The sequence below is a fragment of the Lonchura striata genome, chromosome 2, assembly GCF_050655825.1.
Source record: "Lonchura striata isolate lonStrDom1 chromosome 2, ASM5065582v1, whole genome shotgun sequence".
In the NCBI taxonomy this organism is placed as follows: domain Eukaryota; kingdom Metazoa; phylum Chordata; class Aves; order Passeriformes; family Estrildidae; genus Lonchura; species Lonchura striata.
In genome coordinates, this window is record NC_140704.1 from 36889323 (window position 1) to 36907534 (window position 18212).

Genomic DNA, 18212 nt, shown 5'->3' on the forward strand with positions numbered 1-18212 from the left:
GGTGTAGTGGTCTGTTTGGTGATTGCTGGGTTTTTTGATTGCAGTAAATGTCACATAATCTTTGAAGTCTCTCTTTTCAGATTATAAAATAATGAGCCTAAAAGCAAAAGAATGTAATTTGGAAACATGGCTATATTTAGGTGAATGTGTGCTTTAACTCCTTCAGATGTGAAAATATAAGATGAAGTTTCAGAATAATAAATATGTTTTTATTTTTTATATTTATATTTTATTTTATATTTATATTTTTATATCTATATCTATTTATATATATATAAATATATATCCAGATATACATAATTTATATGAGAGATCATCCTGTTTTAAAAAAAAAAATTCTTGCCTTCTTTTCAGAAGTGCATCCCTCCGTAGGCTGAGAAAACATATTTACTGCTGTGTTTATATCTACATGTTGACTCTGAAAGTAATCAATGGAAAGAAAATTTGGCTTATTTGGAAATTGCTTGAGTGAAAACAATGAAGTAAAGATTAAACTGATCAGGAAGGATCAAGCCTGACTATTTCTGAAGCAGTCTGTATAAAGCTATTGAAGAAAATGCATTTTGTTTTGTTTTCTGTTGCTTTTGTTTGGTTGGGTTATTTTTCATTTTAGCCATAGATATTGTATATTTGTTTATATAAGTACATTGTCTCAATTATTATTTTCCCATGAGTTAGTTGACAAATGCTGAATGTCCTGTACTAATATAACTGTGACAAAGTAATTATCATTGGAAGGAGAGGGAAAGTAAGTTGCAGACTGAAAATGTTTATAAGTCTGCCCTGAAGCTTTTTGCACTTAAACAGAATACATCTCACTGACTTAACTTAGTTTTTAGATAATCCTGTGTGTTTTGCTAATTGTCATAACTGCAATCCAGTAAATGTATTGCATCAGGGCAGTACTTATTTCCCTAAATGTCATTTTTTTTCTAATCTGGATGGAGATAGGAAAAGGAAATTTGGGCAGACAAAAAGAAAGTGGTACGCTTAAGGAAATGTATCTCATAAGGCATTAAAAGCATTGCTTAGTTCTCTGCTTTTGTTCAAGGAAACTCAGGGTAACTAGAGGATTTTGAAATGGTTTTATTAACTGGGGAAGATAGTGGAGCTATACAAGGAAAGACCAGAAAGCTGAGTAAACAAAGCTGAAATGTAGATGTGCTGGAGCTCATAAATCAAATTGTATAAAACATTCACTGCAGATTGTACTAGCTGTTGCATGCAGAGACTGTCCCATTAAGGCTGGAAAAAACACACACTCAAACTAGGAGCTGCCATAACACTGACAGTCTATGTCCAAAAAGTGACAAACAGAAACTCTGGGGGTGTGAATTAAGCTTCTCTCAGCTTAACATTGGCAGTTAGCAGGAGAGGCAAGGATAGGAGACTGCTGTGTTGAAAGGGGTGTTCTCTTAGGGCATCCTTTCCCTCTTTTCATCTCTCCGTCATGGCAGCAGTGGAAGAGAAAGTTGGACATGCAGGGCAATGTGAGACATATGGCACACGAGGCACTGGATTACCTGGGAGCAGAAGGGACAGAGCATAAGTTGAAGCTAGGCACAGAAAAGGCTGGGGAGATATGGAGGGATGGATTTGTGTATCTCTGATGAGATATAATAGATTTGAACAAGTGCACATGGTACTCCATAGGGTATATTATCTGATTGGGGAGCTATTTTTAAATCAACTCCACAGGATTATTAATTCCATACTTATTCATACTGAAATAGAATTTTTGCTTCATTATTACAGAATCTTACTATCATCTTTCATTTACCAAATTCTTGGGACACAACTGTATTCTGCTTTGAGAAATAAATTTTCTAATGAATCCATTTTGGATGCATTAATAAATTAAAAATATATTTTGGAATAGATCTACATTGACTGTTCAAACTTGTAAGGAGACTTATTTCCAGGATACAAGTGTGATCTTGTGATCACACAGAAGTAGGGGAAACAAGCTCTTGAGTCTTCCTTACCACTCATATGAAAATGTTAACACAACCACCTGTTCCCATATAAGTCAGTTTCATCATTGCCCAGATGAGTTCTTAATTTTGCAATTTTTTCTGATCAAAGACTGTCATTAGGTGTATCAGATAAGGTAGCATCTGCAATAGCAGAATTTAAGAAAAAATAAATAAATAAATTTTGTTAACTTATAAATTTGATTTTTGCAGAGATAATGGAGAAGAATGAGGTGATCATTTTTGCTTAAAGCAGCAGAACTTTGCATTAGCTGTATTAATTAATCATAGTTAAGGTTATGATATTTACAAAATAGAAAGTACTTGAATGTATAGCTATAGTTTTTGCAGCTCATTTCCTTTCCTGTTCAGTCCATTTGCAATTTTTTAAGCATTGTTTTCTTTGCACTTTGCTCTCCTCAACAAAATGTTGACATCTTGTCAAAAACACTTAACTTTCAAAATTATATTTTATCAGTGAGGCTGGGAATTTTTGGGTAAGCTGATAAAAGAGAGAGTTTGGTTACCTTAGACAAAGTCTTTGGCATTCTAGTCTGCCAGTCTTGAAGTGCACACTTTCTGTCATGGAAAAGTGGAAATGATCAGGCTCAAATATCTCTGGTGTTATGATGCAGGTTTATTTTGCTAATAATTAGTAACCACCAATGAGACACCATTGTAATGCTGAGGATTTAGCATCAATCTTGTTGACAATTTATTACAGCTATCTACATGAAAATATCTTTATCTTTGTCTTCTACATAAATCCCTGGAAATAGGTTGATATGTTTTAATAATTTTCTTTAAGGCTTGATTTGCATCTCCCTACAAAAGCATTTAGTTTACTAAATCACCTACTTAAACAAGAAGAAATATTACAGATTTATGATGGCTTGTGAAGCCTAATTCTACCCTCTTATGCATATATATAATTATTCCTTGAAGAGCTATTGTTTTGTGCCACAAGAATTTTACATCTAGTATGCAAACCATTTTAACTTTCTTTCTTCAGATATTTGGGCTCAGTCTAGGAACCATTGCATTTAGTTAATTTGATGTATTATGTGCAGAGTCAGAGCTTCTCAAAAGAGCATAATCCCTCTTCCTTGTGCCACAGAGAAATGGAGATAAATCACAGAAAATTGTGTGTTTCTTATTTCTTACCCTGAGTGATGGAAGGGACTGCATAAAATATCTCAGTGTCCCTCTGGAGAGCAGTGGGGCAAGAACATCCTGAGGAACTGAGGGTCTAGAAGTGGATATAATCACACCAGTAAAAAGAAGCCTTAAGCTTTTCTTCCTGGACAAAACTACTCCCAGACTGTCAAGAGCAAAAGCAAAAGGAAGCCACAGCTTGGGATGAGTAGCATTCACTCCAAGTATTTCTTAGATATTTGTATCATTAAAAAAATATGAGGTAAAATTTTAACAAGATGGGTGTAGAGTTTATTTATTTTGTTAAAGAATTACATAAACTTTGCAACCATCATCCCACATCATATCTCTATTATTAAACCTATGCGATACCCAAATATCCACCAAAGATATTTCTGTTCCAAGTATTTCATTGGGCTCTGGCTGGGGTGGATCAGATCACCTATTATCATATGGTGAGTGCACACAGCTCATCAACAGAGCTAATGGTCTCAGTCTGTCCCATGGTTCAAGCAGGCTTTATTTTCTAGTGAAAAGAGTGTTTGATTTTGAAGGCTACTAGCATCCTAATGACAGGGTTTTGTATAAAATCTCCCTTTTAAATGCCTTGGTCTGTTGACCCTTGTTTTGATTTCAGTCTGAGGACAGACTTCTAGCTGTCAAAACAAGGAAAGGTAAAAAGGGTGGTTGAGAGAGTGACCATAAAGCACTCTCTTTTTTTATATATATATAAAAGGTGGACTATGACCAAATTGCCTTGTGATAAGATTATGCTTCATTTGGTTTCTTTTCTCCTTCCCTATGATGTGCTTATATAAGCCTTGAGGATATTAAAATATATTTTGACCCTTCATAATGCAAGATAAAGATTAGACTCTTTCTCCAAGAGTGGTGGCTTGAAGCAATAAAAATAGTCTGTATATAAATAAACCTCCAAAAGAAATTTCTTTGATAGGCGACTCTTGAAAATACAGAAAACCTTTGTATGCACCATCTGAAGCAGGGAAGGAATTTCTGTCTCACAGACAAATGGATTCAGAAGAACTGTAACAAAATAGGGCAGTACTTTTTTTGATGAGGAGAAAGTTCTGCTTTTGGTTTATAGAATTATGTGATTCTGGCTTTTAGTAAAACTATGTAACAGATTTCATTGCAGTTTATTTTTCTGAGGATGCTCCTCAATAGTGAAAGAGAGAGAGCTCTTCTCTTCCTGACAGAATGGAATCTTATATTGGCCTAGTCCTGACCTAAAACAAATCATCTCACCCAGTCTAAAAACTTCATATTCATTTGCTCCTTTCAGAGAAAAGGCAGGAAAACCAAATAAAATTAAAACACAGAGAAACCACCAAACCAACCAGTTCTGATTTAGAACTTCTAAAGATTCAGTGTATAAATACAGCCAGAACTGACAGCCCACCACACGGGGTGTTAGCCTGGAACTCTTCACAAGAGAAGTTGCCTGTGCATGTATTGGATGTGTGTTTTCTTTAGAGGCACACACCATATTTTACACATATTTGCTTTGCTTAGTCAAAATATTTTCAGATATATTTACAGAGAAGGAGAATAAGAAAAGAAAACAAAAGAAAATATGATTGAGAGAAACTAAATGATGACAGGGTGTGGAACAATTTCAGTAACAAACCTCTAAAGAATTCAAATGCATTTTGATTAATCAAAAGAGCCAATGCATTAAATAATTAAATATTAAATTGATTTTTCTCTAATGATTAAACATGTTGTAATAGCTCCCTTAAACCTACAAATTACCATTTCTGACAATATTACTGTAACTGAGTCAGGTTTGTTTGAAATACCTGATGTCTGCAACTTTCTTTCAGGCCTTAATTGCTAATGTGTGTATGTGTTTGTAGAAAAGACATGTAGCAGTTGAAAAGAGTAAGATATTCTTCACTTCTGGAGGAGATAGAAACATCTTCTTAAAAGACCATTGGCCCTCTTGGTGGTGTTTAGAAGAAGGAGTAGAGAGAGATTTCTTGCCCACTGAAACAACTGCTAGAATGCAGCTGGGTAGAAAGTAATTTTACCAGTAGGAGTTTGGACAGTTTAGAAGTTATGATGTATTTAGTAAAGATTTATGTTTCTATTTTTAAGCAGCAAGGTTTCTTAATGCTTCTTCTCCTTGAATGGACCACTTCATATTCGGAGAGTGTGACTCTAAAACATTTCAGTAATGCCACTGAGCAGTTTTTCCCAGAATTTTTAATAGAGTCAAATCTGTACAAAAAAAAAAAAAAAAAAAAAAAAAAAGAAACGGACAATGGAGAATGGGAGAAAGAACAATAGAAATGCCTGGCTTCTGATTCTGACATGTGTTACCTTCTTTCAAAAGAGAATCTTTTCTTGCTTTGTCTTCAAAATAAGAATATTTAAACCCAATACAAAGACAGTCTGCTTCTTTCCACTGGTTTTTCTGTCCTCTACTTTTCCTTTCTCTTGTTCCAATTTCTCCATGTCCATTCTTTAAATACCTTAAGTGGAAGTGCTGCCAGATTGCTGGACTAGTAATGTTAGTCTCCAAGGTGCCTGTGTGACTCTTGGAAAGTTTGATCGGGGCATAGAGGGCCAGATGAATTTCTTTTGAAGCAAATTTTTTACCTTTAACTGTCATGGTCCTTCAAAAGAAAAGCTGCTCTTTCACCTATCATGCTCATCTACAGTGTTCAAAAGGCAGCCAGGGAACTTCCACTTGAAAACCTAAATTATAAACTTAACTGTGATCTTACTGTGCCCAGTTCTTTTTCAGAACAGGAAACTTCAGAAGACAGCAGAGCAGGAAGTGGCTGGTCTGCTTGCTGTTCCCAAGGAGCCCCCCAAAGCTCAGCTGATCATTTGGCAGTCAGCTGGGGCAGGAGTGGTCCAAGGAACCAGTCCTGGGCTTTTTTATGAATTTAAGTAGATTTTTATTTGTAAATTAATGCTAAGAATAGGATGTTGTGAAGCAGCAGATTGTGGAAGTGTAAAGATACACAAAAATAAATTTTAAAACCTCTAGTAGTACTTTAAGTAATATTTGTGGGCTGATGGTGGATGGAAGTAGTTAGACTTGATACCTAAAACCTGAAAGACACAAAAGTCTGGTACTGGGCTGAGTTACCCCAGAATGGATGGGAGTGAGATCTAGGATGCTTGCATTTAGGCATTAAATATTTTCTTCTTCCAAGTGGACTTGATAGGAAACTTATGAATATTGGAATTGAACAATATATCCTGCAAACAGGACATGTGACACAAACAGTAAGAATTTATTATAAACTGCATCATTATGTAGCAGGCGTGGACAGAGAAAAGTTGACAGGAGTTAAAAATATTGTCAAACTCAGTTTTGCCCAGCTTCAGTCTTAAAAAGGTGAACATTATGAAAGTAGATAGCTGATATTAATTTTAAAGCTGATGTGTGGTATATATCTCACTGTCTGTGCAATGCGTTTATTTGAGTTTATATGAGTTTGTCTATTCTAGGTCTGATATCTAATTAATTTTAATATCTTTGAATTAGTGAAATGATGCTCTGACTATCAGGTCTTCTGTCAAGAGGTTTTAATGAGTATCAAGTCAGATGATTAAGGTAGAATGATTCTATAGCAGGCATGAATGCTTTAGATGCCAAGTTAACAAAGTGAAAGCTATTCCAGGAAATAAGCAAAATCAGTTGAGAGTTCAAAGGAAAGCATGGTTTCACAGGAGTAAGCAGCTTCATTAAACTCTATTAATGATCCCTGTAGATAAATTTTGCATTTAAATTAATGTCTTGTGTCTGAAGAAAGCAGTATTACAGAGCTTCAACCAATGATGCAAAGTGATTTACATGAGCTGAACATCTGTGATTCCCAGACTACTGACCTCCTAAATCAGTAGTTCACTTCCCTCCCCTCCCCCAACCTCTGCTAAAAGACAGCTGTTTGAATTAAATTCATTCTTTATCCTTGCAGGGTCTTCATTCTGGTGCTTACTGGATATTGTTCCTATAAAGAATGAAAAAGGAGACGTAGTGCTCTTTCTGGCCTCTTTCAAAGATATAACAGACACAAAAGTGAAGATTGCTGCAGAAGACAAAAAGGAAGGTTTGTGAGAATTGCAAAAACATAGATAAGAACCAATATTTATATGTTTTTAAGAATTGTGCCTGCATGAGCATTCTCTCACATATACACTATTCAATATAGAAACCTCCTAGGCTTTCCAAAAAATAAATTAATATATGACATGGAATGATAAATTATCTGTTTGGGTTTTTTTATTATTTACATACTGCTACAGACTCTGTAAACCTGAAGCAGTATGTAAATTCAGGAGGCATTTAGGAGACAGAGTATTTTGTCCTAAAAGTTAAAATTGTTTTCATGTACCATGATTTAATGTATTTATTTTCTGGATTTACAGAATTATTATTTTGGTATTTTGGAGAAGCTTTGGACCTTTACAAAAGTTCCATCTACAAATCTGATTTCAGCATGGCTGAGAGTAAATGAATGTATTTTTTCATGTTTTCCAATAAGCAGAATTTAAAACAGCTTTAGAAATTATTTTGCCTATTGACAAGGATATATTTTCTTGTGTCATCTCATTTTCATTACACTTTAAGTTATAAGACTTGTTATGTCATCAGAATTACCCAATAGTATAGAAAATAATTTCTCAATTTTGTTTGCTTCTGAAAGGAAACACTGCAAAGATTCTGTTCCATGAATTTGGAAAATTGTTTTATGGTAATTGCTCACAACTGCCATAAAATAATTTTGACTGTATAGTGTAATTAAGGTTTGCTAAATTTTGCTAACACAAAACAAAGTCAGTGTAGGGGAATGAAAGCTGTGCAGTGAGCATTGAGTTGTGCATCAAAAGCAGTGAACTTATTTCAGATTTGCATTTTGTAAAAGTATAGTGAACCAACACTTTAGTTTTGTAATTTTTCAGTCTCTAAGGAGCTGCTTAGAAAGAGTTTATCTGTAGACAACAAGAGTGGGTCTCAGAATTCTTTAAAATGCCATTTATGTTGCATTTTCCAACCTGGTACTGCTCTGGGATTGATTGAAGTTTTTCACCCTATGACAGCCATTGATCTCTACATAGCTCAAAAACTACACAGTTATGGCCCTTAGAACACATTTATCCTCATGGATTTCTAAAGTAGGGGAACAATTAGTATTCAACTTTTTCAGGTTTTAAATGTTCATTTATCAACAAAAAAGTTATATTTTAGTTACAGAGGTGTGTGATTCAGTATTCTTTTATGAAATTTTAGTACTTTAAATGGTAAAATATTATGCTCTCTTGTGCTAATTAATACTTATAAATTAACATTTATGCTTATGATGTCTGCCTCTTGTGTACATTTGGACAAATAATTTCTTCTTTTACTTACTTTTCAAGCTCTGAATATTATAAGGTTTTTTTTTTTTGGGGGGGGGGGGGGCGGATTTTGCATTCTTCACATTTTGCACTGAATATGTTTGACAATTTCAAAGCTGGAAGACTGAAAAAGGGTTTTGAAATAATACACAAGTACATTTTACTGCTTTTCCTTACACTCAATTTCAACAAATTGCTACCTCTTGAAGTAAGAAAGATATTAAAAGTATGAAAAATATTTTACTTTTTTTCTCCTTAAGCCTCAGAAAACCTTACTCTTATAAAAGTTTTAGGAAAGTAATTTATTAAAACCTGATATATAGAACCAAGTAGGAGAGAGATTGTCAGAACATCTGTGCTCTAAAGGCTGATGATTTACTTACAAGTGATATAAATTTTCAGGATAGATTCAGTGAGAAATCACATTAAGTATGCCAGTGATGACTTGAAATAGGTATGTTGCTGATTACTTGCAAAATGACAGCTATTGTTTATCTGATAAACATTTTGTAGCTGCGAGTTTATTTTAGGATGGATTAAGATGGTCTTTTGACGTGGTTTTATGTCAAATTATAAATCTAAGGAGATTTTAACTCCTGTTTCCTGTAGCACATTTACAAATTAATATGATTCTGCTGTGTGCTGACACAGGAATGCACTTGTGCAGGGCTGAACTACACCAGCAAATGCCCATTCAATTGCCAAAGAATGAATATCTATACTTGGCTTTCTTCCATGATATAAGTTTTGGAGCACCATCTTGAAACTTGGTTGTTCCATCTCTTCATCCTAATTTTAAAACCATGACAAGCATTTCATGTTATTAGCATCATGGAAGCAGAAAGTAGCACTTAGTGTGGGGCTTTGACAATTATAGTATTTTATTAGAGTGAGAAAACAAATAGAATTTAACCATTTATTCAATTTTTTTCTGTTAAATTCAGCATTTTAATTTTATGTACATCTACTTGACTATATAAAAATAAATATAGGGGTATACCAGCTCTTTTTAAATAACATTAAATTTCTTCCTCTGCAGAGTGGTTTACTAATCCTCCAGTCATGAATATAATCTCATTATTTTTAGAAAATAACTCCCAGTACAATCTGTGCAACTCATTCAGTAACTGAAATTTCAGAATGTTTAACTTCTAGAAGTAATTGGTGCTTCTTTACTTAGACCACAGCTACTATCAGAAATGTACAATGCACCTTGCATTAACAAAAACTTGAGTTGGTGTTTTGTTTGGATGTATGAAAAAGCCTTTTTAATGTTCAGAAATTTATTTCCTTTTTCAAGGATTACTGAATTTTTCCTTTCAGATATCTAATATTTTTTTTAACTTGTAGCTGAAACTGAGACATTGCTACAATGTAATTGCCATTATGCACAGTTTTGTATTGCCTTTTTAGCAAATTGGTTGAGGTTAGACTGTGTATGGAAGGAGAACTTAGATACAAACATTCTCAGTGTGAAACTATTCTGCCCATGCAAGGCCCCTTACCAATGTTTTTGTTTCAGGCTCTCTCTTTTGTTTTCTGCCCAGAACTGACTTTTATAATTTACATGGGTCTTTAATAGTTATATTCCATCTCACTGTAATTTCTAAACTCCTTAGAAAACTTATCTAACACAATTCTTTCATGTTCCTCTTCTCCTAAGTCTGCCCCTTTGACATCCCACCAGCACTTTATGGTAGCACACTGTCGCTGGTTGTGCCTCCCAAAGCCTTATCCAGACTCCGACTTCCTCAGGTCTTTCCTACTTTTGAAATCACCTGTTTCTTCTATAAAATCTTGTTCTCTTTGTACTTTTACAATGACATCTTCCTGAACTTTATCTTCTGATTTTATGGCCTCTTTCTTCTTGCGCATTGTGTATTTACTCTTGCAAATCTCAGGAGCCAATTCTGTCTGATTTTCTGCAGACATTTTCTTATCAATTTTATCTTATCTGTTCACACAACTTCAGTTGGTCCTTTGTGCCAATGTGCCTTGCAATAGTCCACTTTTTTACCTTATTTTCCTTTACCCAACCCAAATGTCAGATGTCGTCTGTGACCTTTTCTTTTGAATGTGTCATTCTAAATACAAATTTAACAGGGTTTTTACCTGCTTTTCTTCTCTCTATAAAAGTTTCCAGTGAAAAGAGCCCTATCAACCAATGAGAGAAGCAGACTTTGTTCTAAGACTTTCACATAAGAAAAATGGAAAAAGAAGTTTGACAGTCATTAAGAAGTGCTGTGACTGTCAGCAACTTTCACACTACTTTGGTTTGGGTTGGGTTTTTAAGTCAATTTAACAATATTCATAAAGGCTTTGGATTTTCAGTATTGCTAATTTGTCTTCAACAATACATGTTTGCCCTACCTGTTAGTTTACTGTAGAAATATGCTCTGCTTTCCATCTGCTTAATAGTACCTGTAATCATTTTGCTGTTGTGAAAAGCAATTTTTCTTTTCTTCCTAAAACTGTGCACTTTAAGCACAGTTGTCTTTTCAATATACAGGAAAAGGTTTGTTTGGTTTTTTTCTAAACTGTTTCTTAAGTAGATTTATGGGAGTTTTATTTTAGCATCCTAACTTACAATGAGCTACTTTTTGGTAAACTGTTTTGAAGTTCCATTGTCCTTTTGGAGGAAAAGTGATTAAACTGAAAATTCTATTCTCCAAATCTGGACTCCAATGTGGCATGGCTGGGTCACTTCTGCATATGACACTAGAACATACGCAGGAATTTAGTGGGAATACAGGAATCCAGGTAAGAAAATAAGAAATTATTCTGTGACTACTTTTAGCCCTCTTCTCTGTGTGCTAAGGTGGAATAATTTAGATTACATGGATGTAAAGTTCCACTGCAATAGTCACTGCTAAAATTCCCCTGATTAATTTGATTTATTTCACAAAGCTATTGGTAATCTATTTGCTTTTGATTTATTTTGATTTTTTTATTGTGAAAATTTTGAACTCTTTGTTTGAAAGCAGTTATTTTAGGACATATTTTCTTAACTTCATTCCAGAATTATTATAAAAATGTGTGCAATATATAGTAACCACAGAATCACCCAATATTTGAGGTGGTAATCTGGAGATTATCTGGTCCAATGTCCCCTTCTCAAAGCAGGGTCAGATTGAGTGAATTGCCCAGGAACACATGCAGATATGTGCTCAATAGCATGAAGGGTGGAGATTCCACAACTTATCTGGGCAGTCTGTTCCAGTGTTTGACTCCTGATAAAAGAAGAAATAATGTTTTCTTAAACAGAATTTCATGTTTTAGATTGGTCTGCCTGTTGGCAAAGATGCCTTCACTCTTGAAATAATGTGAATTAAAAGTTGGACTACACCTTCTGCCACAACAGATTCAGCTAAGATACATGTTATGGTTCAACTGTCTGGCTTTTTTTGGCTTCTTAGTAATCCTTAGGTCCATATGAATTTCTGAGGAGACAGATTTATTTTGATTATAAATCATTTGTTGGAGGGAGGAGTTGTTCTTTTTAGCGTGCCAGAAGTGAAATACCATGTGCCAAACATTTTACATTCCAGACTTTTTATATTGAAAATGTCTATTTGGAGCAGCACTAGTCTCTTGTAAGAAATTCTGCAATGTGCACTTTGATTTATTCTGCTTAATTAATGTCTCAGCTACTTCATGATTGCTCAAGCTACTGCAGTGAATATTCAGGAGACAATTTTTCATTTTAAAGCTTGTTATACCTGTCAGTATGTTGGGATGGCGAACATAACCATACAGTCACCCAGACTTACAATAACCAAAGCAGTTAAAATTGTTTTCAGGATGCACAGGCACCATTCAGTTCTAGGGATGGAGGATGTGGGATAGAAGCAGAGTTTTACTCCAATATTCCTGCTGCCCAAAGGAAGAGCACATTGAGGAAGGTTTTATTCTGCAATGACTCAGTTACATCCCCCCTAGGATGACTTTGCTCCTGGTTCACCATCACAGTCAGAAGGGTCTGATACACTTCTGCCATCATTTAAATTCCTTTCCTCCTGGTCTGTGGGCTATAGTTTTAATAATTAAGGGACAAAAATAGAGCTGCCTTTCTCTCCCTGTTCCTTTTTGCACATAGATTCTCTCCCTCTCACCTTTTCACCTTCTTATCCAAGCAAATAAGTTTTATTTGAGCCTTGAATCTTTAGAGATGTATCGATCTTTGTAGCTCTTGCTTTAGCCTTGCACCAAGTGTTAAATGCAAGTGGTAGTTCCATTCCAGCAGCTCTCAGAGAGGCACAGGGCATGCTCTGGAGCTAAGGGAAAAGTGTCCTTTATGATATATGGAGAATGAAAATGACAAAAGACAAGCAAAACCTGATTCTTGAGCAAATGCAAAGCAGCAGACTATTCTGGGATATCCTGGAAGGTTGAGAGAATATATAAATATTAGCAACCAAAAAGTTCCTAGATAAATTTATGCCATTGCTTCCAGATTTTCCTTAGAAAACAAGGTTATCAAGGTGCAGGGAGAAGGGAGAAGTTTTTTTTAGGTTTCTGTTTTGTTTTGTTTTTCATTTTGCTGGCAGATTATTGAAAAGTATCTTCAGACATTGCTTTTAAAGTTTAAAAACTCAGCCATGTAAAACAGACCAAAAAAAGCATGGAAGAAACAGAGAATATCTTCAGTACATATGTTGCTAAAGAACTTTTCAGAGTTGTGTGTGTATGGTACGTGTTTTTTTTATTGAGTCAGACAGTTTACAACCTTCCTACACAATTTACAACCTTTCTTATTTCTATGGGGAAAAAAATTTGAAAAGGGAGAAATATCTTTAAAGAGTTTTACTGGCCTAGACACAGTCTGGTATCTTACATTTTATTAAGAGACCATGAGGACTAGAATGCATATTTCATGTGTACTTTGTGTTCAAACACATTTAGAAGGCCTTGGGCCATTTGCAAAATTTAATTGTAATTACAGTTATAGGGCATGTAGTTTGTGCTGTAGCTCCTCAGAGCAATTCTGAGGTCCTGTAATGACACAGCAGGTGAGATCTCTTACAAGTGAGTTTTACATAGCTGTAGAACAGACAAGTTTACAATATCCATCCTAAATTTTGTACTTACAATTTTAAAACAGGTTGGGCTTAGGGCCAGTCACTCTCAGAGTCTGAGAATATAATTCCTTGAGGGATAATCAGAGATACTTGCTGGGTCTTCAAATGACCACTTGCAACATATACACATACACCATAGGATTTTGAACTTATATATTTCTTAAGTTTAAAAATTATTTTTAAAAAATCTATTCCATTTCCCCCTGCTCTTTTAACTCAGGGCAAGTTACATTGACCACAAAATATTTTTATGAGTGACTTATCTGGTTCTATATTGTAAATAAATCTATTAGGAACACGTCTTCATTCTCAAAAGACATGCTGCCATTACAAGATAGGAATTTTTCGGGTACCTATATTACTATTTCTGCTTAAGTGAGCAAAGTGTACTTTAACATCATCACCTGTGTAATTTTTTAAAATTATTTTTGCAATTAATGACTTTGAAATTATTATAATCTTTTTCTGAATATAAAAAAGGGGAAAATATCAATAGGTAAAATACATTCTTGAATTTTATGGAACTAAAGGAAAGAAGAAAACCCTCAGGTTCCATGAGAGTATGTGCTAAAATACTACACACTTGCAGAGGAAGAGATAGTAACACTTGCTGAAGAGAATGAAAAATTTCTTGGTGACTTAAATAGTTGGCATTATTTCAGTTCTAGGGGTTCTTGAAAAATACTTCAAATATTCTCTTCATTATTACAGTTAAGTTTTTATTCATAATGATATATAAGCATATCATTGTCCCATGAGCTTTGTGGGAATTTGGAGGAAATGCAAAATGTTCCAGGAAAAAACAGTCACTTTAAAAAGAGCTGGAAGTGAGCGATGACCCAGCTGTAAATTCAACACTACACTTTATTCTGTAAGAATAATATATGACCACTCACCTTAGTTGAATCAATAGACATGTCTCAAATTTGATGACATAATAAAAATTACAATCTTCCAATTTGTGAGAAAATTCTAGAGTAGTAACAGTAGAAAGCTGGTAAATAAACTACTTTCACACAATTATAAAATAGCTATTTTTGAGTTGGAATATTTTACTTCATTACAAAAATTATGTAACTTTTGGCAGTACTGTTGATAAATGAGAAAATAGTTTAATTCACTTTCAGTGTTCTTCTGGTGAAACTATTAGTAGCAGTTGAAGCCTATTGGATGCAGTTGAAGAAAACATTGTCTTTTGTAAATTTTTTCCCAATTCTTTGTATGAGTTTTATGAGATAGACCCAAATACAGGTATCTAAAAATGAAAACTTATTTATTTATTTAGGGGTATACACCCATCAACCAGCAAAATGGAAGAGGAGAAAGAACCTTTCATTTGACTTTGCGTGTCTCTTTCCTCACAGCTTTTTTTTATTCATAGTGGAAGAATCAGCAGACCAAAATGTGGTTAAGGATTTTTATCTCATAAACTGTTTAAAGGTCTTTCTAATTCATAAAACATTAATAGTTATGTATAATATTCCTTCTTTTCTTTTTCTGTTCAAAGCTGAATTTTCTCTGAAGGCGAAATACTAAAATTATGATAATCATACCATTGATTCTGTGTAAAATTTGCCCCTTTAAATAATGTTCTGTAATAATGCTTACAGTGTATAGCTGGTATGTGTGTTAGGTACATCTTCTTATTGAATCAATTAATCAGTTAACAGAATTAAAGAAGCAGCTAGAGGCTAGCCTGGATCCACCATACAGTGAAGAATTTTGTGAATTGTTGGCTGCTGTTGACAGTGAGAATGTGTCATACAACCAACAGAACTCCTACAACCTATTGCCCATGGTAGTGCTTTTATTCTGTCATTAGAAGACTTTTATCAGTTTTCTATTTATTGGCAACTGCTGATGTGCTGTCCCCTGAATAATAACTGAATTTTTTTCTAGATTTTTTTAAAGCCTAGAAAAAAATTATACCAACTTTCCATATAATCTGGTTTTAGTGGGGTTTTTTGTGTTCATTCAGAGTTGCTTTACCCTACTTGTCTCCTTAAGAATTTCCTTGCTGGTCTGCTTTTCTTGAGGGCTGCCTATGAAATGTCTTTTGTGTCAATGATAGTGGATATGTTTCAAAACCATTGTGTTTCCTGTAGACAACATTTTATATATTTTATTGCTCATGGGTTTTCATGGGGGCCTATTTGAAGATCACACTTTCTGTTGGGCTATTCCTTACTTTATGATGCAATTGATGAGGGTTTCTCAAGACATATTAAAAGGACAAAAAATCCTTTATTGCACTTCTTATAGGAAGCCTTTTATAAATGGAGTTGTAAGACAAACAAACAATGGACAAATTCTTTAACAAATCATTCACTGAATCTAGGTTCAAAAAGAAACAATTCAGTATTTGTAAGATACTCCATGTAAAAACATCTCTCTGTGTGACTGGGCTGTGTGGTTGTGACAGCATAAAGATATACACAGGAAAAGTAATGGGAAGATTTATTTCCCTGCCTGATTTCAGAATAGAGCAGCAGGAGAGACCACACAGGTATGATAATATACCACTGTGTCTTGAGCAGGGAAGGGTCCAACCAGCATTAAAAATCACAACATTAACCTGGTTACTATGCATTTTCACAGTGCTCCTTCTAGCGTGTACAGGGAGCAGCATCATGGATTTCAAGTCTGTCTATATCTGGATACCTTTTAGCAATGGAGTCCATTTGTCCTGTTTTACTCTGTTGTTGGTGTTATTGTTCAAAAGGAAATCTAGTTTACACACTCAAAATGATGTTATTTCTATGATAAATTTTCTTAGGTGGGAGTTGGCATTACTTGCTGTTTCCTCTCATAATTGACTTTAATTTTGTAAGCAATGAAATAAATGAAAAGTTCTTATCTACTATGCCAACTTACCTAGTCCTTTGAGTAAAATGCTAATAAAACAAAAATTTTATCTTTTTATTCCTCATACTCTCTCCTGGCTTAGCTTTCAAAATAGCTAAAATGGAGTAATCTCATTATTTTATGGAATATATTTATAAAACTGTACACCACGCTGTTAAATAAACATAAAATTTAGAATTTTCACAGAGAACACCCACTATAGAGTCCATGTAAATCTGGAACTTGCTGTTTTTCCTCAGGACTCAGTGCAAAATATTTAAAGAGATCTATATCTATACTGCCTTTCCTACTTTTACCCAGTCAGGGTTATTGAACCTCATTACTTCAGATGGTCATATTTGCACTCTTTGAAGGGGATAGTCAATGTGCCTGAATAAGTCTTGCTCTAAGCCTAACAATCCCACCTGCCAAGCAAACAGGACAGTGGTGGCAATCAAGTAGTTGGGGCTGGAATATAATTTTGAGCATGGAGCTAAAATTCTTGTGAAAATATAAAAAAAGCAGTGAAGAGTCACGGTCCTGTCACTTAGTGGCATCCCTTTCCTTGGCTACTGTACTGCAGAAATACTGCTTAGAGATCCAGGTCTGCAGCCTCACAGCTTTTAGGATAACTCTGTCACACTGGTTATTGGTAGAGCTGACATCTCTGAATAAAGTTACTCAGTTATGCATGTGTTTCCATAACTAAACTCCCAAACTAAGCTTTATGCATGTGTTTCCATAACTAAACTTCCAAAACTAAACTTTACATCATCCCTCTCTTATTTCATTCACATATTGCCAGTATATTGTATTCTGGGTTAAATTTGAGAGGTGCAGGTTGCTTTTATTCATTCTCTATGTTTTAAGTAAACACAGGCAAATCTCTTGGATTTTCCTGTGTCATATGAATGAAATGATAGGTCTTAATTTTCTGTTTTGTGTCCATGCACACTTGTATTGAAAATTTTCAGTACAAAATCATGGGTAATGATCCATGATCAGACTGGGAGATGTATCCATACAAGAGTATGTTGGGTATGTATCACACCAGAGAGAACTATAGGCAGTGGTTTTAATTAATGCATAAATGAGAAAAGTGAAAGGAGTTCTTTTGAAAGGATACAAATGAATGCTATGAAGAATAGGGAAAAACTACCAAGGCTGAGACTTTTTTAGTAAATAAAGTGCAAACCTTCTGACCAGAGTAGGTTAGTTCATTCTGGTATTTGGAAAAAAATGCATTTCCTGGTCACTCTCATGCCAAGGGTTGTCTGCTATGGAGTGAGCATAGTGCTTCTGGGTCATATCACGGTTACTCAGTCTTCACTAAGTAGGTGGGGAGGCATTGGAACAGCTGAGAACTGGAACAGAGAAGTGGTGAATGTTCCATCCCTGGAAGTGTCCAAGGCCAGGTTTGATGGGGCTTTGAGCAACCAGGTCTAGTAGAAGGTGTCCCTGCCCATGGCAGGAAAGTTGGAACTAGATGATCTTAAAGGTCTTTTCCAACCAAACCATTCCATGATTCTGTGATTCTATAAATGTGTCAGACTTTACCTGGAGAATGAGAACATTATAAATCATAAAAAATTCTGGACTCTCTCTAATGCTATGCTCTGACTATTCTTATGTTAGGAAATAATTCTTCACCAAAAGTGCTATCAAGCTTGGAACAGGCTGCCTAGGAAGCAGTTGAGTAACCACATCTGAAAATATTTGAAAGATGCATCAGAGTGGCACTTGGGGACATGGTTTAGTGGTGGAGCTCACAAATTAGTGATTGCAA

At 34.8% G+C, this 18212-nt stretch overlaps 1 protein-coding gene across 2 annotated transcripts in view; it reads left to right on the plus strand.

Annotated features, from left to right (window-relative positions):
* KCNH8 (potassium voltage-gated channel subfamily H member 8) overlaps nt 1–18212 on the plus strand; it is a 186575-nt gene that overhangs the window by 70113 nt on the left and 98250 nt on the right. For both annotated transcript variants that reach the window (XM_085568971.1, XM_021538123.4), the window contains exon 3: nt 7085–7216. In XM_085568971.1, coding sequence (XP_085425097.1) covers nt 7085–7216 — 132 coding nt within the window. The remainder of the gene's footprint in view (nt 1–7084; nt 7217–18212) is intronic.